General features: G+C 38.3%; 2 protein-coding genes across 2 annotated transcripts in view; both read left to right on the forward strand.

Moving 5' to 3' along the window:
- PTPN4 (protein tyrosine phosphatase non-receptor type 4) overlaps nucleotides 1-18,745 on the forward strand; it is a 109,516-nt gene extending 90,771 nt beyond the window's left edge. Inside the window, exons 21-27 of the mRNA XM_066553124.1 lie at nucleotides 1,348-1,438; nucleotides 1,524-1,585; nucleotides 2,354-2,500; nucleotides 4,790-4,918; nucleotides 6,347-6,495; nucleotides 9,533-9,668; nucleotides 12,157-18,745. Coding sequence (XP_066409221.1) covers nucleotides 1,348-1,438; nucleotides 1,524-1,585; nucleotides 2,354-2,500; nucleotides 4,790-4,918; nucleotides 6,347-6,495; nucleotides 9,533-9,668; nucleotides 12,157-12,243 — 801 coding nt within the window. The 3' untranslated portion in view covers nucleotides 12,244-18,745. The remainder of the gene's footprint in view (nucleotides 1-1,347; nucleotides 1,439-1,523; nucleotides 1,586-2,353; nucleotides 2,501-4,789; nucleotides 4,919-6,346; nucleotides 6,496-9,532; nucleotides 9,669-12,156) is intronic.
- A 2,699-nt stretch (nucleotides 18,746-21,444) lies between these two features.
- Nucleotides 21,445-24,685, forward strand: part of EPB41L5 (erythrocyte membrane protein band 4.1 like 5) — a 52,037-nt gene continuing 48,796 nt past the window's right edge. The window contains exons 1-2 of the mRNA XM_066553212.1: nucleotides 21,445-21,501; nucleotides 22,255-22,439. Of these exons, the coding sequence (XP_066409309.1) occupies nucleotides 22,260-22,439 (180 nt within the window). The 5' untranslated portion in view covers nucleotides 21,445-21,501; nucleotides 22,255-22,259. The remainder of the gene's footprint in view (nucleotides 21,502-22,254; nucleotides 22,440-24,685) is intronic.

The raw sequence follows: 24,685 nt of genomic DNA on the forward strand, positions 1-24,685 counted from the left end.
GCATCCTTTAGGAAAACAATTGCCTTACACTCTCAAAAGAAAAATAACCAAGGGAAAATCAATCCTGTATTGTATGTGCAAATTAAGAATACCTAATCCTAGGTTTTCATTTTATGAATAGTTCTATTGATTACTTACACTTTTTGTGGTTATCAGGGACATACTAATAAAATACTTCCACAAAGATGAAGGTTGAAGAATGTCTACCAAAATATGTGTTCTGTACTCAGGTCTTCATTCCATACCTAAGTTGCTGTAGAAACTGAATGACACTGAGCTGTTGACATTCTGTAGGCATTCTTGATGAGGGAAGGTAAAATAACCAATGGAAAATACTGCCCTAATGTTAAAGGCTAGTGTAACTGTGTTTTTTATAAATGGTTGATTTTTATTGACATATTTCAGAACAGTAGTACATTTTCTGTGGGACATTAAGCTGCTGATAGCCATGGTCTTTCTTCAGCTCTGACTTGTGCCTTGGTGATATCCCTCTTAAATGCATGAGATCAAGTGGCTTAAAGCAGGAAACAGTAGGTTTGTAAAACACAGCAGTGCAAATTCTGTGATTTCCTCACCAAATGGAGACCTAGCATTGTATTTTGCAACATATATCTGTAAAATACATTTTGTATACTATTCTTTAAGAACTTTGGTAGAATTTCCTTTTATATTTAGAAAGAGTGGATTTTTTTTTCTAAATTATTTAGAATTCTGCTTTAATATAAGTTTTATTCTCCCTAGCAGGTTCAATGTGTAAAAGTTTTTTAAACTGCTTTTTTTGAATCTGGATCGTTTCACTAGTATTTTTTGTAGCACAAAAAATAGGTAGTGGCAATGCATGACTAAGGCATGAAAGGGCAGAAACCTCTCAAAAGCAATTTTGTACAGGAAAAGTGCAAGGTAACCAGGATTTGCTCTAAAGTTATTGGAATACAGAAGTACGTCTGGGGAAAAAACCAAAAATTCTAACTGAAAGAAGTGCAATGCCTATACACAACATAATCTGCTTGCCCCAAATGACCAAGTGGGATGTCAATATCAGTGAGTTCACTTACCACTATACAATACTACTTTTTCTCTGGATCAATGATCTAGTGGAAGATTGAAATTTAATGTTCACTTTGTCTTTAACCAAGTTTTGGCTACATCTTGGTCATTTTCAGTGATCCCAGAGCATAACTAAATTTATAGTGCTTTATTTTTGAACGTATGTTTGTGGAAGCTACTGTTGCTCTATAGTTTATGTTCTAAAAAGCACCACTTTTTAGAAAAAATTCTATTTAGGTAATAATATAATAATAAGACTATTGCATCTATTGTGTTCTGACCATCTGCTTTGTCTTTTAGCAATTGTATAGGAAAAAGCCTGGAATGACAATGTCTTGTGCCAGATTACCTCAAAACATTTCCAAAAATAGATACAGAGACATTTCGCCTTGTAAGTATTGCTATGTCTATATGTGCTCTGAAAGTATTTTACTGTGGCTACTAAATAAGTAACATATTTCTAAAATTATTTTCAGATGATGCTACACGGGTTATTTTAAAAAGTAATGAAGATTACATCAATGCAAATTATATAAATGTGAGTAGTATTTTTCAGAAGTGCTTCTGACATTAAGTAATTCTATAGTTTTTCAATGAAAAAATTGATTTAAAAAAATCTTTTTTTATAAATCTAGTTCAGGCTGGAATACTAAGCCTCTAGTCAGGTGATTTGAAATTTCCTGTAGATATATTTCCTTCATAATGTTGGTGGCACATCTTTTCAGAAATGTTTAAAGTCTAGCCCCGCATTTAATGTGAAAAAATGAAAACTGAAGCCAGCACTCTCCGGAGCAATTAATTCTTCTTTTCTGATTACTTTCCTGACAGTTGTGTTCAACAACAGTAAAGTTTAATTTGGTATCAATTTCTTTTGCTTCTTATTTTATTAATTGTTAGTAACAGAAAACTTACAGCTACTTACTTTAATGAAAAAAACTCCAGATATTAAATTCTGAGATCTGTGTTTTAAAAGCTAGTGTCAAAAAGCCACAGAGCAAGAAATAGTTGCACCGGAATTATTTGCCAACTGCTCTGTAATTTCTTTTTTCACCCATTAATCTTCATTATGGCAACTACATGACTGTCAGTTCATATGTAAAGTGTATTTGAATCTTTGTAGTAATTTTGCATGTGAAACACTTAAAGAATTTTTATCTGTGCCAGTTCATATTTGCTAGCCTTTAAGAAATAGAATTAATGTCATGGATGGTTTTTTAAAAATTAGTTACTAAACTGTAAAAGTCTGATGCCTGACTTTCATTTGCTGTAGTGTAGGAATTGAAATAATGGCTTTGTCTTCTTTTAGATGGAAATCCCTTCTTCCACAATAATAAACCAGTACATTGCTTGCCAAGGTCCATTACCGAACACTTGTCCTGATTTCTGGCAGATGACTTGGGAGCAAGGCTCTTCCATGGTTGTGATGTTAACAACTCAAGTAGAACGGGGCAGAGTAAGTAAAACATTTCCTTAGATGTCACTTCCATTATCTTCTAACAAACTGTTAGTGATTAGCCTTTAAAAGATTAGAGGAATATATTGTGATGGCATATATGTCAAGGGGATAGTAGGAAGTAGTTTTAAACTAGAAAAGTGTAGGTAGAGTAGATATAAGGAAGAAATTTTTACAATGTGAGTGGTGAAATACTGGCACAAGTTGCCCAGAGGTGGTGAATGTTCATCTCTCTGGCTGAAGGTCATGTTGGATGGAGCTCAGAGCAACTCAGTCTAGTTGGAGAGGTCCCTGCTCACTGCAGGGGGCTGGACTGGATGGTCTTTAAAGGTCCATTCCAACCAGAACTGTTCGATCAGTCTGTAAGTGTTTTTCGTAAGAGCAGGGCATTCCCAGTTCTTTTGCAATGATGAGTCTTAGATTTTAAACCTTCTGGTGTTGTTAATGCAGCCAATAGTTAAAATTTGTTCAGTCTTGAAATGCACTTAACTCTTCATGTATTTCCTCAAATACTTTCAGTCTACTCTGTTTAATTCCTTATTGTAAAGTAAAAAGCATCTAGAATTTAGCTTCATAGAACTTTTTTTCTCCAAACTGCAAATGAAGGAACTCCAAGAAGTTCCATCAGTTTTCATAGAGTACTTCTTTGATATGTAGTGAGATTAATTTTTAAGGCAGCCTAATACAGCTTTTTAGGGTTAATATCCCATACCTGGATGGCTGTCTTATCAAGGATTTTCTTAAACATTTTAAAATTTCCCATAAAATGTTATTCTGTTATAAAGATTTGTTTAATCATGTGAAGTAATCATTGCCCTTTAATTTGTATATGAAATGTGTTAAAATAGAATACCAGTAATAGAGTAATTAAGACTTAAAATTAGTAAAAATAATTGTGTATGATACTATAAAAGGCCTCAGGTGATTTTTTTTGGCTTGTTTGGTTTTGGTTTAAGCTGTAGTTTCTCATTAATAGCTTTGGATTTCATGCAGTTCTATCCTTTGCAGATAGGCAAAACAATCAAGTGTGGTCATACACAGTGTAATTCCTGAGTTACTTGGTTTAGTCTGGAGTATTCACAGTAGCACTGGCTGGTTAAGTGTGTGGACAGAAATGACTGTCTGCCATAATAGTGTAGTGGAAATCCTCCATATCAGGGTTTCTTTTGAAGATGGATTTATAGTGGGTTGTGGCTGTTCTGACCAACTTGAATTGTAGTTCAGCTGCCTGTACATATTCTGACTTTTTAACAACCATATACTTGCTGTGAGGTCAGGACTCTATATAGAATTAAAATAATTGAAGGGAAGTTGCAGTGGTTTTAAACCATTTTCCAGTGACTCAATGTTTGCATGATGCTGCCTGCTCCCAAATAAACATGATTAGAGGGAATTTCAGTACAAGTGCCCTTTTACTTTGAGTTTTCTTTGCAGATCTGCTAAGAACAGACTTGCAATGGCAGTTCTCTGAGGTTCCCCCACCCCTTCAATAATGATATTTGTGGAGTTCTTTAGAGAGCTGCTTAATAATGAAATAAAAGGCCTTATCTGTCTTATACCCATAGGCAGACTCCCTGCTCTAAAGCTGATCATGAGGCTTCTGACATCACTATCCCACTGCATGCCGGGATGTCTCAGTGGAGCAGGAAGTCTGCAAATCTGGCTGCTCTTAAAGATTCGCCAGGTGGGTTGGAAATGCAAAAGTACACTTGAGCTGAAATGACCTCTGTCATTAGGCATTCAAACCATATTTCAGAAAATCAGTGTTTGAAGTTTTCATTCACATTTGAGGACTTGACTGGGAGTCCCTGAAGTCCACCATCCTCATCCTTATTTTCTGCATTAGCTTAGCAACTTTTTTGTTGCATATTTCCCTTTTTTTTGTTTGTTCTTTTCCCATATAAATGTACTTTGAGAAGATCAGATTAGGATTTTGGAGGTCAGAAATATTTATAAAGCAGCATCTTTGTCAGTCAAGTGTTAAGATGGAATATTTATAGATAAAGTCTTAAAAAAATTGTAATGGATGTTAAAGGCGGCATCCATCTTCAATTAAGCTAACTGCAAGAGTTGGTACATGTGTCCTCTTGGAAGGAGAAACAGGAAATCTTTGTGATACCTTATTTTATAAACAGTAATTAGGTAACAAAGTCTATTTGGTAAGTAATTAAATAGTGTTTACAAAATGATCAAAATAATCTGTAACAAATAAAGGTATAAAAACTAGAGAAAATGAAAATTATACTCTGAATTTAAACACAGGCATCTTTAAAAATGTGTTGACCTTAGGTTAAATGCCATCAGTACTGGCCAGAGCCATCAGGAAGCTCATCATATGGGAATTTTCAGATTACCTGCCATTCAGAAGAAGGAAATCCTGCTTATGTCTTTCGAGAAATGACATTGACTAATCTGGAGGTAAAATCTTAATATATTTTCATGTATTAATCTGCAGAATCCTCGGATACTACCGAAAACATACATAGATTTTCTTTTCAACTTGGTGGCATATCCATATAAATGAGACTGTTTATTTCTAGAACCCTCTAGAAAACTAATTGTCATGTACTTTCCTAGGAGGAATTCTGTCCATAAAATGATAACAAACTTTTCACAAGCGAAAATATCACTGAGATTCATTTTTCATAATCATATTAATTGGATCACATGAAGGATATATTATCCTAAAAGTTTTTATTGGGGTATTTCATAACAAGGCCAAAGAAAAAGAGTAATAAAAGAAGTTGAGAAACTTGTTATTCCCTTGATGTTTTCAGAACTTGAGACATTAGAGGTGTTTCATCATCACACTGATGATGAAAAGTCTTTGTAAAGACAAATAATTCTTAATAATTCCATCTTGAACAATGTGTGCAAGAAGATGGAAGATAAATCCTGCTGAAAGATGAATCTGGAGTGGTGGCTACATGTAAACAAGGACCTTTTTGTACATGCATTGCATGATTTTCAGGGCATATGTAGTTTTCAGAGCTTCGTCAGCCACCATTTCAACGTCAGAAATGTTTGGAAATGAGTATCTGGAATTTAGTTCACGTAGTTATTTCTCACTGCTTGAGTTACCAGTTGAGAAGCCAGTTTTATAGAGCTGCCTTTTAGTCAATTTGCAGTTAAAATTCCTGCCCTGTGTCCTGTTGAGACAATTGCTCATGTGCTATCAGCCGTGGAATCTCTGTAAATGATTCAGTGCCTAAAGGCTATTTAAAGTGCAGTAGCTCCTCTTCTTTTGAAATTCGACTCTGCTTGCCCGGGCTGTCCCCTCCCCCAACCAGAGGCCATTGATTATATTTGTGATATCGCAGCAAGGGCCGGGAGGGAGTGGAAAACAAAGTCATTGTGCCTTTTAGGTGTAGGAGGGTCAGATCAAGCCAAAACACTGCTGCTGTTCACACAGGGTCTGAAGGAAAGCTTTTATGTCTGATCTCCCCTCCTTACCCCACTTAAGTCGTTCGATCTTGTAAGATGCTATCTCGTTCTGTTAAATTTGGCTAAGAATATGACCACCTTCTTGTACATCTAGTGTTCACTTAGATTGCTGGTATCCTTTAACTGCTTTTCTATTACGTGCTCTGTAATTTTTTTCACCTGTTGAAGATGCAAGCATTTGTGGATTTTCTTTTTTACTTTTAAGGAGAAAAAAAAAAAGTAATTGTAAAGTCCAAGATGACTGATGGTTAACGCTCACAAAGCACTGCTAGTTGCCTGAAGCCACTTTGAATATGGTACAAGGTGCTATAAATGTACTATTGATTTTTTTATTATTATTTTTGGCACTTTTTTAAAATGGGACTTGAATTACCCTTGGTTGGATTTCATGTGTCTGATTAGAAAGAAGAAAGCCGCCAGCTAACCCAAATCCAGTACATTGCATGGCCTGATCATGGGGTTCCTGATGATTCCAGCGATTTCCTCGATTTCGTGTGTCTTGTGCGAAAGAAGAGGGCTGGCAGAGAAGAACCTGTTGTTGTTCACTGCAGGTATCACATTTTTTCCCATTTTATTAAATCATCAAAGTGAACTTTTTATCATCAAATAGCTGTTCTTAAAAGCTGTGCTTTGTTCTTGAAATAAATATTTAATAGTATCTGCTTTGGGGATGACAGGAAAACTCAAACCTTGAAATAAATACTTAATGTGGTGATCACATTTCAATAAGCAAGATTTTGAATAGCAACATGTGTTGATCTGTTCAGGCAGTTTGCTGGGATGTTTTGTTTTTTTTTTTTTTTTTTTTCCAATTTAAATGCTTGTGGTAACAATCTACGTAATAATTCAGGGAAATGGCAGAAGATGCTTGGTAACTGTGAGGAATAGGTTCCTATTCTATAAAGCTCTAGAGTAGTTGTGTAAATGATCCATTGTGGAAAATGTGGTGGTTTATTAAAAGATCAATTAAAAGACATTTTCTCTCAAGCCTGTAGTCTTAGGCTATGTGGTATTTTGAGACTTATATTAAGATGAAACATTTTTCTCAACAATTTACCTTTGTCATGAGTTAAAATAACTGTTGTTTAGATCTTTTCACGCACATGAAATGTAATTTTCTTTTCCTTGTGCAATACTTTGTTATAGCATTCTCCATTTCTTTAGTGAATTTCAAGACCTTCATCATTTTAAAATACCTGATTAGCAAACTAGAATAATACCAGTTGTTTTCAAATGAACATGTGCTATCACAATTCTTGGAGAGCAGTTCTGTGAATATTTGACCTCTGAATTCTGAATACTCCTCAGAGAGTCAGTGTGCCTGAGTCAGGCATATATCGTTCTTTTCAGAGAGAAGCTGAGAAGTGTAAGGGATAAAACAAATTTGAAGACTACAAGTAAACTAGACATGTATTGAAGGAGATGAAAGAAAAAGAAAAATACACCTTGTATATCAGAAATTGTATTTCATTAGTTCTGCTCTCAAGTTCTGTTTTATGCAGGTCAGGGTGAATTTTACTGACTAGGGAAACCAGTACCAGAATGCCAGTGTCTTAACTGATACTGCTTCTCAGCTTCCATTATTGATATACTTCTGGTTAATGTGGTTGTGAAAAGATGGTGAAAATGGGCAGCCAAATACACCCTCTATGATGTAAAATGTGCAGAAACACTGGAAAAACAACACTGGAGAGTAGGAACAGTTTCATTCATCTCAAGGAGGCACCAGTTCAGCTCCAAACTGATAATTTCAATTGAAGCTTTATGAAAAATTTATGTTTCACAGAAGAAAAGAGATGGATTATCACATAATTTACTTAATTGGCCCAACTTGGTGGCTGTTGGGAAGTATAACCAAATTCCAGCAGAGAGTCAAGCAGAAGGAGCCCAGGTGTTCCTCCATATGGTGCATGCACTCTATTTTTAACACCTCTTCAGTATAATAGGACAGGGCATTAGTGCAACAAAATTTGTTTTCAGGACTAAGCCATCAACCTTATTGTGAGGAATCAAAGTAGCTAATGGAAAATTATTTTATTTTGTACAATAATAATAACTTAAAAACAAAATGGTCCAAACTCATAGAGATTATAAAGCAACCAATACCTTAAGGCGTTGGAAAGGTTTTTGTTATATTGAGCTGCATAAACCACTAGTTTCTGATGTTGTGTCATGTGGTTATTTTTATCTCTACAAGCTCTTACTAGTTTTGTTGAACAGTTTCTAATTCTTGTTCTAGATGAGATAGGAACCACCCATCCTGCCCATGCCCTTCATGATTTTCATGCCCTGTCTCAGTGTTCTACTCCATCAATCAGCAATTGCCTTTTCTAAGCTGAAGAGTCCTACCCTACCTTATGTTTGTCATAGGGAAATTATCACATTTTCTATTGTTGTTGCCCTCTGAATCTTTTGAAATTGTAAAATGAGTCATTAGGTTCTTTGACAGTTACTGTTTGTTTGTACTTGGATTTGATAAAGCATTCTACATTTAAGTTCTATATGCATAAATTCTAGAAATATAAATATTACTGAATCATTTTATATAACCAGCAAATGTACATCTTGTCTTAAAATTCTTGTGACATCACTGAAATATAGAGTAGCTTTAATGCCACCTCCTGGACAAAGATTTAAATAGTAGTTTATCCAGACTTAATTTGAAGTAGCTTTTTAAAATCAGAACAAGTGACTTTCAAAGTTTGAAACGTTTATATTAATCACTTTAGATCCAAATACTTTGATTTATTATATGAGTTAGAATAATGCTGGCATTTCAAAATATGTATTTGTTCCTATATTGCAGTATGGGGAAATATTTGTTGTCTATTTCAAAAGTGCATCATTAATTGAAAAATTTCAAACTCTTCATTGAATTCAAGATTAAATATTCAGTCTTTAAGGCTTGCCACTTCTGGAAAAGCCTATGTGTATATAAAAGTAGATGAATCTTTAGATTTGTTTTATTTTTAAGGAAAAAATGTTTGTCTGTTAGCTCTCGATAATTTTGCCATTTTGATATGTCTATCTTATGGTACTTCCTTGTCTTGAAAGGGATTGCTATCATGTATCCCTCTTAATAACAAGAAAACAGTCCTTATTGTCACCCTACAGAGGTTTCTAGTAATTGTTCCTTTATTTACTTGGAAATAGGAAGGTATGCATTGCTTGAAGGACATGAATATGATTTTATTGGCCCAACTTTGCAGAAATCATTTCAGCAATGGTCCAACTGACAACGTGTCCGGCATGCACTCGTGTTTTGTTATCCCCTAGATGTTAGTGTGGTTTGTAACGGGATCTCAACAGACATCTATCTCTGTCAGTTCTGCTCAGGGGAGTGGCTGGGTGAGGCACTTCCTCCTCCAAGGAGGGGCAGTTCTGATGGGTGCTGATGGATTCTGCTCTGTTCAGGCAGGACTGAGGCTGCTTCCAGACACACACACAACCAGTCCTGTCCCTGCCCCAGCAGTATGGGAGCCACAATGGGCAACCCTGAGAATCCAGGAGAAGGAAGATCTATAAGCATGAGCAGTACTCCAGACACTTGATTTCATTTTCCACTTTGTGTTTTTGTTGCTGTTCCAGTGCTGGGATTGGCCGGACAGGGGTTCTGATCACGATGGAGACAGCAATGTGTCTCATTGAGTGCAATCAGCCTGTTTATCCTCTAGATATTGTAAGAACCATGAGAGATCAAAGAGCCATGATGATCCAAACACCTGTGAGTATCATCCCTGCTGTTCTGGGCTGCAGAACAATGATTTCCTGTGATCCAGTCATACTGGATGGATTTTTAATGCACTTGTTGATCATAATGCAGAGATCACCTTTACCCAGTGTAGCTGTTACCTTGGCTCCAGGTAAAAATAAATTCTTAAGGCTATTGGAAAGGAGCAGTTCTTTAAATTTCTACAGAGAAAACTTGAAAAAAGAGCAACAGCTGTTTCAGGGATACCTGGGAAATAATGACAAAAAGGGTTAATTTTAAGCAGTGTAAAAATTACTCAGAGAAGAAAGAAGGAGCGTAATTCCAGGTGTTAAGAATGGGAGTAGTATAAAAGATAAACACAGAAAGAACCAAAGTATGCAAGAAAAAACTTCAGTGATGAAATTCAGTGATTTTATGATGCCTTAGTTGTAATGGAAAAAAGCCTTAATTATGCTCTGTAAATGACTTAAAGACAAGTTATCAGATAAATAATATTTGTAAACATCAGTGTATTAAATCTCATGTGAGATGCATCAAAGCAATCCTAAGTACCTTTTTCTTTAGTCTAAAAAGAGTAACTTACTAAAGGATTCTTTTGAGGGTTTCATACCTTAAGATACCACAACTTATTGTGCACCTGTAAAGTTTGAGTTTTGTGAGATAATTCGTGTATTATATTTCAGATTTGTATGAGTTTTAGAACAGATTTAGAGACATGTTATTGTATCAGTCAGGTGTTTCTTATCTCTAAGAGCACTTTAGTTTAGTGTTTACATTTTTAGAAAGTACCTAAAAAGGGTGAAAAGTTTGAGTTGTGTTGTCTTTCAGAAAGAAAAAAAGAAGAAGATTGGATTTTTGGTTGTTCCAAACTTTGGATAGTTCCAGTTTTTTTTTATTTTTTTGAAAGAGTAATCATGAGTAATTGGTGTAGTTTTACTCACAGTATACAGCATTTAGAGAGAAAGCATCCTGAAGGAGAAAAGGCACTAGATCCAGTATTGAATCACAATTACTTCAAGGTAGTTGCTGTAGTAATTTTCATATCTGCGCTGCTGTTCCTTGAATAAAATTTGAATAAATTTTTTTTGTTCTTCAGAGAGTGCTAAGGCTGACAAAAAGTATGTATGTGTCTCCATTTCTAGTTCATCAGTCATTTAGTGGTGCTGAATTCATGTTCCAGTACTCATGTTTCACTAAAAAGTTGTTGTATTCAGGTAGCACAGGAAGGATGGGAAAGGTGATGATACATGAAAAATAGCAAAGGATGGCTCTTGCTGTTTGTCACAGTTTTTTAGGATGGATGGCTGTCTTTCTAACATATGTGGAGGGGGAGAAAGTGTTATTAGTAAAGGTAGGAGTTGCACTGGTGAGAGTTCTAACTGCATTTTTTCACAGTATGTGCTCAATATAATCTGGCTTCCTAATTTTTCTTGGAAAACAAAAAACTTCAAGGTTCAGTGAAAAGCAGGTGTTAACTGCATCGGAGGGAGAAGGTCTAATAAAGGAATTGGGGTTTTTTTAAGGTTCCATGCCCATCCGCCGTTCCCATTCCTCCTCCGGCAGCCGGAGCTGGGCCCCTGTGTACGGCGCGGTTCGCTCGCTGTCCGCGGGGGGGCGCTGTGCGCGGCCCGCTCCGCCGCCCTCGGGGCGCGCTGGGGACAATCGCGGATTTACCCCAAGGAGAGAAATGAACTCCTTTATATACACGCGACAGGATAGCAAATAATGGCTCTAGTGCTAGATGTGTTCATATGTTAATCTCTTAAGATCTGACATCACTAACTGCTGCATAGAGAGGGCTGTTCCACAACACTGACAGTGCAGGTGTGCTGGAGTTCTAACTAGCATAGACTCATTGTGCAGGATGCAGTGTGAGTTGTGGTGCTTTGCATTCATTTCAATTTGTTTTCATTATATTCTAATTTGATTACTGTCGGGTTTTTTAACTGTTATTTGAATAAAATAAACTTTTAGTCACCTCTGTGTATGCAGGTGCTAGACTTCAGTGCCTTGAAGAGTTAGACCTATAATGTTAAGAAACAGAAGGTTTGGGTTTTTAAAACATGAAACATTTCTTTTAAATCAGATCTGACAGGGAGGTGCCAGTAACATGCCTGAGTTAATGTAAGTATGAAAAAGTGCTTTGAAACTATGGCTTCTAAATCCAAGGGCATGGAAACCTCAGGTCAGTGAAATTTCAGCAAGGAAATAAAGAGGAGAAAATGGCTAAATAGGTGATGTTGTAATAATAATACTGGGGTTTTGGGTAATGACTTTCGGTATATATTTCAAAGTGCCATTCATCCTATTCTTCTGCTGAGAAACAAAATGCTGTCATCTAAAGTTCCCTTTGTATTATGTTTCCTAAACTAACTTTGAAACATAGTTCTTGGCCTGTCAAGAGAATGGGGTGGGGAAATCTTAGAGGCCTTTTCTGTTTCCAAATGACATTTTTCAATTACACTTCTTTTCAATTTACTGAATCTACTTTCCTTTTCAGAGTCAGTACAGATTTGTATGTGAAGCTATTTTGAAGGTGTATGAAGAAGGATTTATTAAACCTTTACAAGCATCACTGCATAAGTAAAGAGCAAAAAACCTATGATATCAATTGAGGAATCCTGTCCTCTATAATGAACTGGCAACATTCTTTGTGCCATAATACTGCTTGCAGGAAATGATAGTGAAGTACAGCAAAGAATTGACAAAGGACTTTGAAAACTTCAGCACTGTTGCACTTTACGTTGAAACAAAATCAGTCTCTGAAACTCTTCTAACCTTCATCTGTTTGAAGACTTTATTTTCATGATTTGCTCCGAACAAACCATGGACTGAAAGAACTGATTGTGTTCAGGGTAATCGCCGATATTTCATTGTAGTGCCATATACTGCGCTTCTGGTTGAATTGCTACAAACAAGGCTTGGAATTATTTCACTCTGTTTTACACCCATGTCTCTTAAAATGAAAAACAAATGAAAAAATACACTAAGCCATGGTCTTTTTCCAGTGCTAGGTTTATTTACTATGTACAGACTCTCACAGTTTTGTTTTTTACAACATTAGCAATATTGCCAATACTAGATAGATACACACTGCCTACTGATGCAGCACACTTTGTCCTACACCCTTACTAGAGACCAGCTGGTTGTTAGAGGAGAGCTGGCATCTGTTAACCCAGCAGTAGCTGCATAATGCCCACTTACCAGCATCTTGTACAAAATAATAACAATAAAAATTTTAAAAAACCAACACATAAATAAACAGCATTTCTTTGGCACAGCTTGTGTGTCATACACTGGTGTATTCTGATTTGTGTGACTTCAGATTATGTGATGGGAACTAGTGCATGCATTATGTCTTAACCCCTTAAGTGCCTTGAGACTTACAGCGTACATCCAGTGAAAGGCACTCATGATTCCATGGGGGTGGTATTGTCCTGTCATATTTATCTTAATGGGTTCAGATTTTTTAAATGGCCCTTGGTGCTTGGAGTATGTTACCACAAGGGGTCATGGAAATACCATTCCCTCTTCTGTTATACAAGTACCTGTGTGCTACTCTGTAGCAAAAGCACCTCTACCAACATAATGAATGAGCATTGTATGCTGCTGTGCTGTAATTATATCAAAAATCTGACACATTCCTTCATTCCTTCCAACTAGTAACTTACTAGCATCTTACTACAAAATGCTGGTAGGTCATTAGAAGCTGATACCTTGTTTTATCCTTTTATTGAGAATAGCTGTTTTGCTCGATTAGACATAACTCTTTAATAGCACTGATAATTAAGTTGAACTTACAATCAGATGTGACTTAATTCCATTACCTTCTAATTAACCTATTCAGTCCTCATAGTTGATTTCAAGCCATGTTCGTACAGGTCTGCCTTTATTTTCTTTTATTTGTTTGGAGGGGAGAAGGGAGGAGAACACTATGAAGTTATCCCAGAACTTAATTTTAATTTCATAATGACCCCAGTCGCCTTCTGTTATGCTTGTGCAAAATTGTTCCAGTTGGTATGGGTCGCATCTTATTTAAGTAGGTAGAAGATTTGTAAGAAATGTCTGTCTGATACAGTATCTGAGCTCATTCTAAAGATGCATAAGTGTCCCCATTTTTAAATATTTTTCTAGTATAGCAGAAACCAAGTCAGAAGCAAGGTACCCAGTGTAATATACTGTAAGAAAAAAAGAGTCACTTATTTGACTGCCCTCTGACAGCATAACTTTGTGCCCTCTATTTAAAAGTTTTAATTTATTGTATTGGTTTCCTGAAAATGTTTATCCATTAAATTTTGTTGTAAGCTATATACATAGCATAGAATTTAAATGGAAAGTTCTACGCTAAATAATTTTTAACTATTGAAGAATTATATTGTATAATATACTTTGTTCTATGGACATTTGAAACAGATCAGCTATGAACTATTAAATGAAAAGGGATTCAGACAACGTGAAATCCTGGCTTATGACTTAGTAATGAACAAGAACTACAATGCCAAATGAAAGATAGAGTTTTAAATATTTTTAGAAAACAAAATAATATTAGGAGGGCTGTGGCCCTGTTACTTATATTTCTAGATTTGATGCTGAAGTCAATGTTATCCCTCAGTGAAAAATAAATTTTTCAAGAATCTCTGGATCTGAGCTGAACTGAAAAAGAGTAATATGGTAGCTTTAATCTCAGTTATATTTTAAGCCATTTGCAACAAATGAAAATTCTTTTTTATAATTCTTTAACTTCCATATGATGAGGTCATTAGCTGAGTTACTGGCTAGTTAGAAGGTTATATTGAACTCAGCACTTACTGTCCAAAAATAAAAAAAAAAAAATCATCCATTATACTGAAAGAAATTTTCTTCATAGTTAAGTTGTAAACAAAAATAGCATTTGCCCTGTTATCCTGAGGGAAATCAGAAATGGAGTTTATGCAGCATTATATAGCATTGGTATGGCACATATTTAAATATTCTTATGTAAAATTGCCATAGCAGTTCAAGTTCAAAAGTCCCATTTATACCACAATTAAGCGTGGGATATGTATTATTGGTCATCTGTCATTACTGTTTTGATTACAAACACAGGCAACAATAGTAGATCTCCTCAAAATTTTCCTCTGCACTGACTTGTAGGTTATTAACTAGCTGCACTGGGGAAAAAATTGAAACAAAGTACCTATTCTTAATTAATTGGCCATTAGCAACTCAGTGGCTTTTGGCTTCTCCAAAGCCAGGATAAAGGTAACCAAAAACTGCTTGGGAAAGAGAATAGCACTGAAGCCTTTCTACAGCATAAATCAGTCATTTAAATTTTTCTACCTGTTGTGGTATAAATGGCCTTTAAAATATTTTTATATGGCCAAAAAAAGCAAAACTGCTTAATATTTTACTTTGGGTTATGAAGATCTGTATCATCCTTAAGAGTTTTTTAAAGAAGTTTTTGTATGTTTCATGCTGTACAAAACATGAATGTATCTTTCAGACATAATGACTTATAGAGCTATATGTGATTGGTGTTATGACTGTTGGATTTTATGAATAATTATTTTCATACCATTTGATTAGGAAAAATGTTGGGTGGGTGTGGGAAAGAGTATGTTTCTAACACTTCCATGATGCAAATCCAGTTAAAGAAAAAAAAAACAAACCAGTAGTTTTCATTGTAAATAAGAGCAATATTATGACAAATTTGTGCCAATGTAAAATGTTAGGATTTTTGGTTTTATTTTTAGGTTCAGATTGAAAACTACCACTACCATCTCTTGTTTAAAATGGATTTGAAGGGGGTTTTTTAGTAGAAAGACATGGGGCTCTAGTGGGGGCTTTAAGTGGTTTTTGGGAGCATTTTTTACTTTTGCTAAATATGAAATAAGATACAGGTATTGTTTAATAAACCACCTACAGACTGTCAGCCAGTCCACTTTGAGAAATACTGCATTAGATATCCCAGGTAACTGAGGGCTGAAAATTTCATTTATCCTGAACTTGGAAGCATTTGGTATTTTCAATCACTTGTAGGTCTTAAGCAGTAAAATACTGCTTTTATGCATTTTATTTTTATCTATTCTCTCCCCATTATGAAAAAGAGAACGCCTGGGGATTTTTCTCGCTAGATTTAATGCTAGCTGACATTTCTTCCACGTTTCTCTGTTAAATCTCAAAAGCTTATATGCCATATAGATAAAGCAATAACACTTCTTTTAGATTATCTGATTACAGTCTGGCACACCATCTAGTAAAGAAAGGGTGAGAAAGCAGTTGGGACATTAAGGAACATGAGGAGGTTGTTATGGAACTTGTGTAGTTGGCAACTTTCCGTGGAGACCTTCCAAAAAGCTTCATGGTACCTGTGGAAGGGCCAAAATGCAGCAGATGTGCTGCAGTTGTGCTGCCCCAGGGAACAGGATGAAGGGAAGGTCTGGCATAGAGATATTGGAGCTCCAGGCATGCTGTGGAGCTGAATTATGTGATATTTTTATGCTTATGCAGTGTGTGCAGGTATGTGGGTGATGTTTGGTGGCTCAGGGAATTAGCATGAGCATGAAAAGCTCTACAGATGCACCAAGCTCTACAATTTCCAAGCAAAAGAAGGTCGTCCAGTACATATGCTGTAGTTTTGACTGTAGAGCTACTGTGCAGGCAATCAGCAAGCCCCTCAGCCCTGAGGATAAAAGGAGTGATTTGGTTATGGTCCACATGAAAATTTTGCATATTTGGACTTCTACCAAGCAGAGGAATGATGTCCTCTAATATCAGTTGCAGTCTTTTTTATAGCTCACATCTCAGGTCCCCAGTCAGCTGGGTTGGGTGTATTTGCCAATTTTAGTGTACCCATCTTTTGTCTTGAGACTGAAAAAGTTCTTTCCCATTGCTGCTTCTAGTGCTAGGATCCAGTATTAAGATTGGTAAAAACATATTCATTGATTAACTGTGGACCTTGCATGAATATGCAGGTATTTATAATTAGTGGTGATTTGGAAGCTGTTAGAAGGAGGAAATGGTTGGTTTGTTTCAGTGTAACTGTTCTGTCCAGTCTCTGTTATCCCACTGCACTTAGTCACTTGTTTGTTTAGAAGTCTGCAAAGAAGGCCAGTTCCTTATCACTGGATTTTACCTCTGTGCTTGTTACTCCCACAGGTGTCTATATTTTCATAGGACTTCTCCTGCTACAAGTTTTGATCTGGTGCATAGGCTGTAAGTTCTGACTATTGGCTTTGGCATGTTTTGCTCATTGAGATTTCAATGGTAAAAAGGAGACATTAGCAAGTTTCTCAAAAAAAAGCTGAAATATTCCATTTTTAAAATTTAGACATTTTGATTAGTAGCCTTATTTGAAAAAGCCACTAAAATGTCTGATTCTAGTCTGCTGTAGCAAGAATGATGGTTCACAGACTGGCTGGCAGCTTGTTGGTTGTGGTATTTCATATTTAGCAAGCTTACACATTTTAAAGGATAATTTTTTTCAAAGTGTTTTGATGTTTGAATAGTAGCACTTTATGTCATGCTTACTACTGACTGAACTATGGGACAAAATAAATTGGGTTTGGAGAGAGATGCTTAATGGGTTTCTGTACAGAGATGATTTGGCTTACACCCTGGTACGAATGCTTGCTGTTGTTCCAGCCATTTCTTGTTGATTGTTCACGTGTTTCTGAGGGATGTTCAGAAAATAGATATTAATAAGATAATTCTATCATCTCAATTTTCCTGTCTTAATACAAATATGAAGCCTACATTTGGGAAAAAAAAACAAAAAAGGAAAAAAAGGTGCAAATAGAAACTTACAGGGTACTTGTAAATTTATGTGATCTCTCTCATCTAGCTGCAAATTAGCTATGTTTACTGTAAATGTTTCTGCTAAGCATTATTTTTAACATTAGATCAATTACCTGGAAATCAGTATTTTTTTTTTTTACTTAACTTATTTGAATTTTGATAACTAAAGATAATGCACAACAAAGTTTAAGGAAGTTGTCACCCTTTTGCACCTAGGCCAGGGGCCTGAGACATGAGTGAGAGGGTTAAACAGTTTACGTTAAGCTCTTTTGTTCTTTAACTAGAATATATCCACAAGGACTAGACTATAAATGATCCAGTGCAATTATCTCAGTACATTGGGGCACCACAGTAACAACCCATAATAATGTTACAGGAAAATTAAGGTAAGAGAGTGAAGGTTTTATCTTATCCAGTGTATCCAGATTTGTTTTCCATTTGGTTTGCTTCATTTACCAGTGATCCCATTTTAACCAGTCAATTTGGCAGGGCTGTTTGTGTAAGGTTTGGGGTTTTTTTCTGTAACAGGTGCTATACTGTGTGTAAATACAAAGGGAAGAGGATTATTTAGTTCCATCATTAACAATCAGATGGTGGCAATATTTTTGCCAGTTACTTCTGGTAATTAATTTGCATTTCCAGCTGTGGATTTCAGTTGTCAAATTTCATCTCAGTTTCATACTGCTGAATGATGGACTGCAAGTGTGGAGTAAATCATCTCAGAGTTGAACAGCTCTTGCATTGTTTAGACTAACTCTTGTGTATCTTTATTAATACTGGGGGGATGCAAAGGCTCTTCCCATAAGTAGACTTCTGCCTATAAATTTGTTCAAAAGCACATGAGGGGGAGGGAAAAAACAAACCAACAACCTAAATGCATCATCTTGGCTAAGCAGCCAGGGTGATTGATGGAAAACGATGGAAACTTGAAATTGGTCAACACTGGACAATGTGAAAATAAATTCAGCTTTTGTCACTGCAGCTACTGTATGCTTTAAAGGGCCTTATGTATTTGTCCTCATTTTGATAAAATTAAAATTCTTGCCATTAAAATTATACACTAACTTCTACAGAAAACCAGCAGTTCCCAGGATAAATATGCTAATTAACATTTAACAAGTCTTGTTTTAGTCTTAAGTAAAATTTCATTCTATTATGTGAAAAAATGCTGTTATGCATATTTTGTGGATATATTTAATTTAAGTTGACAAATAGTTGTCTAGGTACAGACTTGAAAATATTATATAGTTTAGTTGTGGATCTTAATTGTTTAATTGCAAAATAAAGATGTGCTTTAGTAATTTAAAGTTTAATTTTTTTTTTGTGATTTTCTTGCTACTGTACACATGGTTTTGCTGTGCCACATTTATTTGTGTCTGGTGCCAGATAATGTTCACCTTGTATTTTCCTTCTTGGCATTGTATGACATAAATACACCCCTGTGGATTGTGCATTAGAAGAGGTTGCAAATTTTCAGGAATTAAGTTGCTTGGTTAAAGCATCAGCCCAAGTTTTTGTCTGAAAATATGTAAATACTGCAAGATTTGCTCTAATGGAAAAATAACTTTTAAATTACCTTTTATGTAGTGAGTGTATTTGCGATAGTGTTCAGTAGAGATGATAATCTGATCAAAAAGCTGAGGGTATGATAAACACTCATGTGAAGAACAAAAACTCCAGATGGAACCTTGTGATGAAGTATTTGCTGCCACAAAGTGAGGGGATGTTCCAAACAAAAGTGGGTAAAGATAATGAAAGGACTTAGGACACAAGACAGAATTCTCGGGAGGGATGAGTGTCTGAGACCCCTGTATGTTCTTACTGATAAATACAGGACTTTAAAGTGAGGACAGGGTGTTTGGATTTGAAGTACAAAAATATAAACCAGTGGGAAAGCACTTTAACGAGAAAAACAGATGTAAGAAGAGGTTTTTCAATAGAAGGAGATTTGTTTAAACTGGAAGACTGGATATAAGACAAGCAGCAGATAACACAGCTGAATGTGTACTGTGCATACTTGGACTGTATCTGAGTAGCAAAGAGCAAGGAAGGAGTAGACTGTAATTACAGGAAGAGTAGCAAGAGGGTGGTGTGAAGTAGAAATTGCAAAAATGAGCTACTGAGTCATTGTGTCACTAAAGCTACAGGAAGGACATAATCTTTGTGAATGACTGAGTGGAAGGAAGCTCAATTTGAGGAATAGTTGAAGATGGTTAGAACATTTAGGGACAACGTCCAAGAATTAGGGAATTCCCTACAATTCTTTGTTGTATAGGAGAATGTGAACTGGTGTAGACTTAACTGGCAGGAGACTCCCATTTACCTGGCAGATCTCCACTACATACTAAGCATCTTTGATATGCAAACCATTGGTTAGTTGATCTGAGAATTCAGATATCTGCCAAACCCTCAAGATAAATTATTTTTCCACATTAAATATAGTAAGATTTTGTATGGTTTCTTTGGGAACTTTATTGCAAGCTCCCACAGGTATTTCATGACAGGCTACGGAGAGCAAGCATAGTCCTTGCTCCTCTGATAAAAAGTCAATATCTAAATTACCCCCCCTGTTGTAATTCACCTTTCTGAATAAATAGGCACATGAATGTGAATCTCACCTTTCCTCAAAGCTCGCCCTGCTCCTCCCCGCGGCAGGAGAGTGGTTGTCAACCTGTTACTTCGTCGGCAAATGGTGGCCAGCCTTTTTATTCCCCCCCGCCCCCCATTTCAGTAAATGACATCAGGGTTAACTCGATGTCTATTCAGGCACTGGAGCTGAGGTATTAATGTGGGTTTCATGATGCCAATTCCACTGCCTGGCAGGGACTGACCGGTGTCAGCCCGCGATTCAGAGCTGAGCATAAAAATGTTGTGTTATCTTTAGCCCAAGTATCTGCTCTCCCAGGCTATTAGATAGGCTGGAGTCCCAGTTATCCCGGGATTTTGAGGTGTCTGGAGCTCCTTTACGCCGAGCTTTGTCACTCTTAGCAGGCATTACGCACGAAGAGTTTAATATTGCTTTTCCTCAAATACTGACTTGGACACAAATATTTATGTAATAAAAAAGCACAGTCTAGTGCAGCCCTCTGTAATTGCTGCCGAGGAGCGGGGCTGGTGGCCCGGGCTGGAGTGACACGTTAGAAGAGCGATGGAAGCGCGGAGCACCGGCACAGGCTCTGCGACTGCATTTAAAGTACAAAACTGCATTTTGTAGTCGCTTATTTCAGTGTATAAATATACACTAATTTAGTGTATAATAGCGTATAATATACACTTATTTCAGTGTATACATATTAACAGTGTTCGCTTGTAGACGGCTCTGCTTGATCTAATACACTGCTACCGCTGCACTTTCAGGCACTGTTTAAAGATAAGACTTTCTTACAAATTTTATGGCTTAAGCGCGCATTTGCCTAAAGGTTCCAGTTACCGCTGGACAGCAGAGGGCTGGTCACAGTCCTGGCCAAACCACCGAGGGGAAACTTCCATGCCGCATTAGCAAAAACTCCAGAACTTTTGGGAAATAACCTGAAAGGCGTTCCGAAGGCTCAATCCCCAGGGGTGCCCCATCCCCGGGGCCGCCCCGCCGCCCCCGCTCCGCGGCCCTCGGCCCGCTCCAGGCTCCGCGCTGCCGCCCCCCTCCGGCCAGCACGTGGTCGGCGCCGCGCCCCCCACCCCCCGCGGCGGCCCCTCCGCCGGGCGAAACCACCTGGCACGGGAGGGGGGGCGCCCCTTCTCCACCGGGCCCCGCCCCGTTAAAGGGGCGATGGGCTCCCGGCGCGGCGGCAAGCACAGCGTTCCTTCTCCCGTCCGGCTGCCGCCTTCCCTTCCCGCCGCCCTCCGCCTCCATCTCCGCGCCGCCACCGAGCAGGAGAGCGTGGCCGGGGAAGCCGCCAGGTAAGTGAGCGCGGGGGGAGGAAATGGCCGGCGCGTCGCTGCCCGTTTAAGGGCCTCCCACGTCGCTCCGCCATGTCCGGCGGCCCGGCCCCTCCCGGGGCTCCTTCACCGCCCCCTGCCCGCCCCCGGGGCCTGGAGGAGCCGCCGTGGGGACGCTCCCGCCGCCCCGCAGGTGAGCCCGGCAGGTGGGGCCGCCACGGGGCCGGAGCGGGGCCGCGGGGCCGGGGCGTTATGTAAGGGCGGGGGTCGGAGCGGGCGGGGAAGGCGCCCGGCGGGGCCGGGTCTCGTCTGGGGTCGCCCCTCGTGCTCGGGGCTGGCTCCCCACACAGCTCCGTGTGTGTGCCGGGAAGCGCCGTGCCCAAGGGGCGCTCGCCGGTCCTGCTGGAGCCATTCCTGCTCGGAGAGCTGGGAGCGCGGCTCTGAGGCGGGAAGGGTCGCTTATCGCTTGTTTTCGATGGGAGAGGTGGAGCTGTGAGCCAGGAGAGGAGCCGGTGGTATGTAGCGCTCAGTTGCCTCCCAGCTGTGCAAGATCACCGTCTCTGAGGAGCGCGCCGTGGCGTTTGTGCTATTGAAAGATTGCGGAGAGCAGTAGGTGATCTGCACGATCGCTGTGTTTTCCCTTAAGCGTAGTTTCGTGTATTCCCAAGAAGTCACCCAGCCGTCTTCACAGTTCTGAAGTTTGGGTTTTTTTCAAAAGTCTCTTTCTAAGACTTTCACAGCCAAAGACTGTGGGTGTTTAAATATAAGTGAAAATCTGTTTGATCCTTGACGGTTCTTTATCAAAGTCTGGGATTCTCTAATAACTTTATTGCAGCTTTTTTTCTTTTTTTTTTCTGACTCCGTTTGAGGTTTGTTTGTTTTGGTTTTGGGGTTTTTCTTCTGTATAAAACTTAACCCTGTTCATTTTCTCTGTTGGGTGTTGTAGCAAAGATGCTGAGCTTTTTCCGCCGCACGCTGGGACGCCGGTCCATGCGAAAGCATGCGGAGAAGGAAAGGCTGAGAGAGGCCCAAAGGGCTGCAACCCACATCCCTGCAGCTGGGGATGCCAAATCCATCATCACCTGCCGAGTGGCGCTGCTGGACGGCACAGATGTCAGCGTGGACTTACCGGTATGAGTGATCCAAGTGTGTTTTTGAAATACGCTTGGGTTGTGTTATTCTGATGTGGATTGCTGTTTGCAAGTTAGGTAAAGGCATTGCTGTTTGCTGTTGGTAGTCGGCCCTGTGCCTTGATGTCCACTAAGTTGCTGCTCATAAAAAGGTTCTGAAAGAATAGTTAACTTTGGTATTCACTGAAATTCGAGAATGTTTGCTGGATGTCATCATGCCTTATGCACTGAACACCTTCTAATGTTTTAATGCAATTTTTGTGCCAGGATAAAACTTAGAGAGAGCAGCCTGTTTGGTGAATTGGGTTTTCTTTTTGGTGAGCTATCTGTCTTGACAAAGAAGGTGAATCTCTTGGTGAAACTTGTTGACGAGGGGGATGAGCAGAAGTACCAGCAGGAATTTCTGTGTGGGTTGGGTTTGGTCTGGTTTTGTGTCAGAGGTGGACACAGTTTTTAGTGCTAACTTGAGAGGGGAGGGGAAGAGGAAAAATCTGCTTCCTTCCCCTCCTCAGGGCAGATTATATAGTAGGGATTGTCTCATGGCATGGTGCTTTATTCCGAGTGAGGTGTTAGCCACTGTTTTACATTTCTAAAGCTTCCTTAATATGCACGTGCCTATTCTGCTTGCCTAATTGCATACCTGTTTTTGGCCAACAGGATGAGCAGCAGCACCAGAAGTGATGTGCTCTGTTTTTCCATTACCATGTGTTATAGTTGTTTGTGACTTGTTTTAAGCTCACAGAACTGAGCATTAGGAAGTTAGGAAGGTGTGGATCTGCGAGACCTGACTAGTTCCAGAGGATTTTGGCTGCAATCACAGTTGTGCTGGTGTTGGAACTGCTGACTAGAAAGAAAAGCTGCTTCAAGACTGGCTGCTCCACACAGCTCTTTCTTCCCTTTCTTTTTTAATCGTGGAGTGTTTAGGTAGTGCTAGGAAGTCAGCTTGATTGAGCAGTGCTGTTGACTTAGCAGAAATAACTCTTATGATATCCTGAACCCCAAATAATCTAGAGTCAGAGAAACCCTTTGACATCTTTATTTGCAAAGTGACTGTACAGATAGGCGTTTATAGAGGGTGGTAAAGTCAATTTGTAAATCTCTGAAGCAATGTAATGAATATATCCAGTGCTGCTTAGTGCCTAGGATGTTTGATTTGAGGCCAGGAATGCCCACAAACACTTAATAGCAAGAGTTAACACTTAAAAAGTACTCAAGTTTAAATTGGTGTCTCTGCATAAGCAGAGCAGTAATCTTTGGAGCTGGAGTCGGCTCTGTAGGCAAATTCCTGGTGGCTCCAGCAACATTTCTAAGGCTTTGAGGAGCATAAATTGAACCTGAAGAGGTGTCACGACCTGCCACCTGGCCTATAAATCTCAGACCGGGGTGCAGTAGTAACTGTTTACTTCTCCAAGAAACTCTTTTCACTCCAGATTTTTTTCTTTGAAAGCCAGTATAGATCCTTGACTGTGAACATCTGAGTTATGAGTAACAGTAACCAAATTGGCATAGCCAGATGTGGTAATTAGAGTGCATCGTCAGTGGCTGACATGTACCAGTTTCTTAAGTGATTAAAGTACAATAAATTAAAAGTAAATTAAATGTTTCATTTCAAACTTCCTAGAGTGTTTATTCTTGTTTCTCCACTTTCATCATTCATATTTTGAGGTTGACTCTTAAAAAGGAAAGAAAAAAGGGTAGGAGAGACAGGGGATGAACTGGGGGAGGATACAAAATCCTCGCAACACAACATCACTTTGTAAAATATGAAGCTTAAATTAAAAATACATGTGTATATTTATTTTCTTTTACAAAAATTTTCTTTGAGAATCTTTGTGCTCTTTGAGTTAAGATATTTTACAAGATTGGTACTGTTACTTTTTTGGCAGTAAATTTGCTTTAAAATGAACTCTTTCTCTCCAAGAGGTGCCCCCTGCTCTGCCAGTTCGTTTGTGCACAGTCGCATTGTCTACCTAAGCACTGTGAAAATGTTCAATTAAAAAAATAAGTAACAAAGCTTTTCTTAAGAATGAATCATTTAGCAAACAGGTTAGTTCACAGCCAGAGAAAGGGTTGTCTAGGCAGGAATGAATGCCATACCTTTTTAAATCCATGGCTACACAAATACTTTACAGTGGCATAAGCTGTTGCTGCCACAGGAAGAAAAGATGTTGCTTTCGTTACTGCGTTTGTCCTTGTTTTCTCATACCCCTTGGCAGAAGAAACAGTATTTTAGCAGCCAGGCAGTAA

This window comes from Molothrus aeneus, chromosome 7, assembly GCF_037042795.1.
Source record: "Molothrus aeneus isolate 106 chromosome 7, BPBGC_Maene_1.0, whole genome shotgun sequence".
Classification (NCBI taxonomy): domain Eukaryota; kingdom Metazoa; phylum Chordata; class Aves; order Passeriformes; family Icteridae; genus Molothrus; species Molothrus aeneus.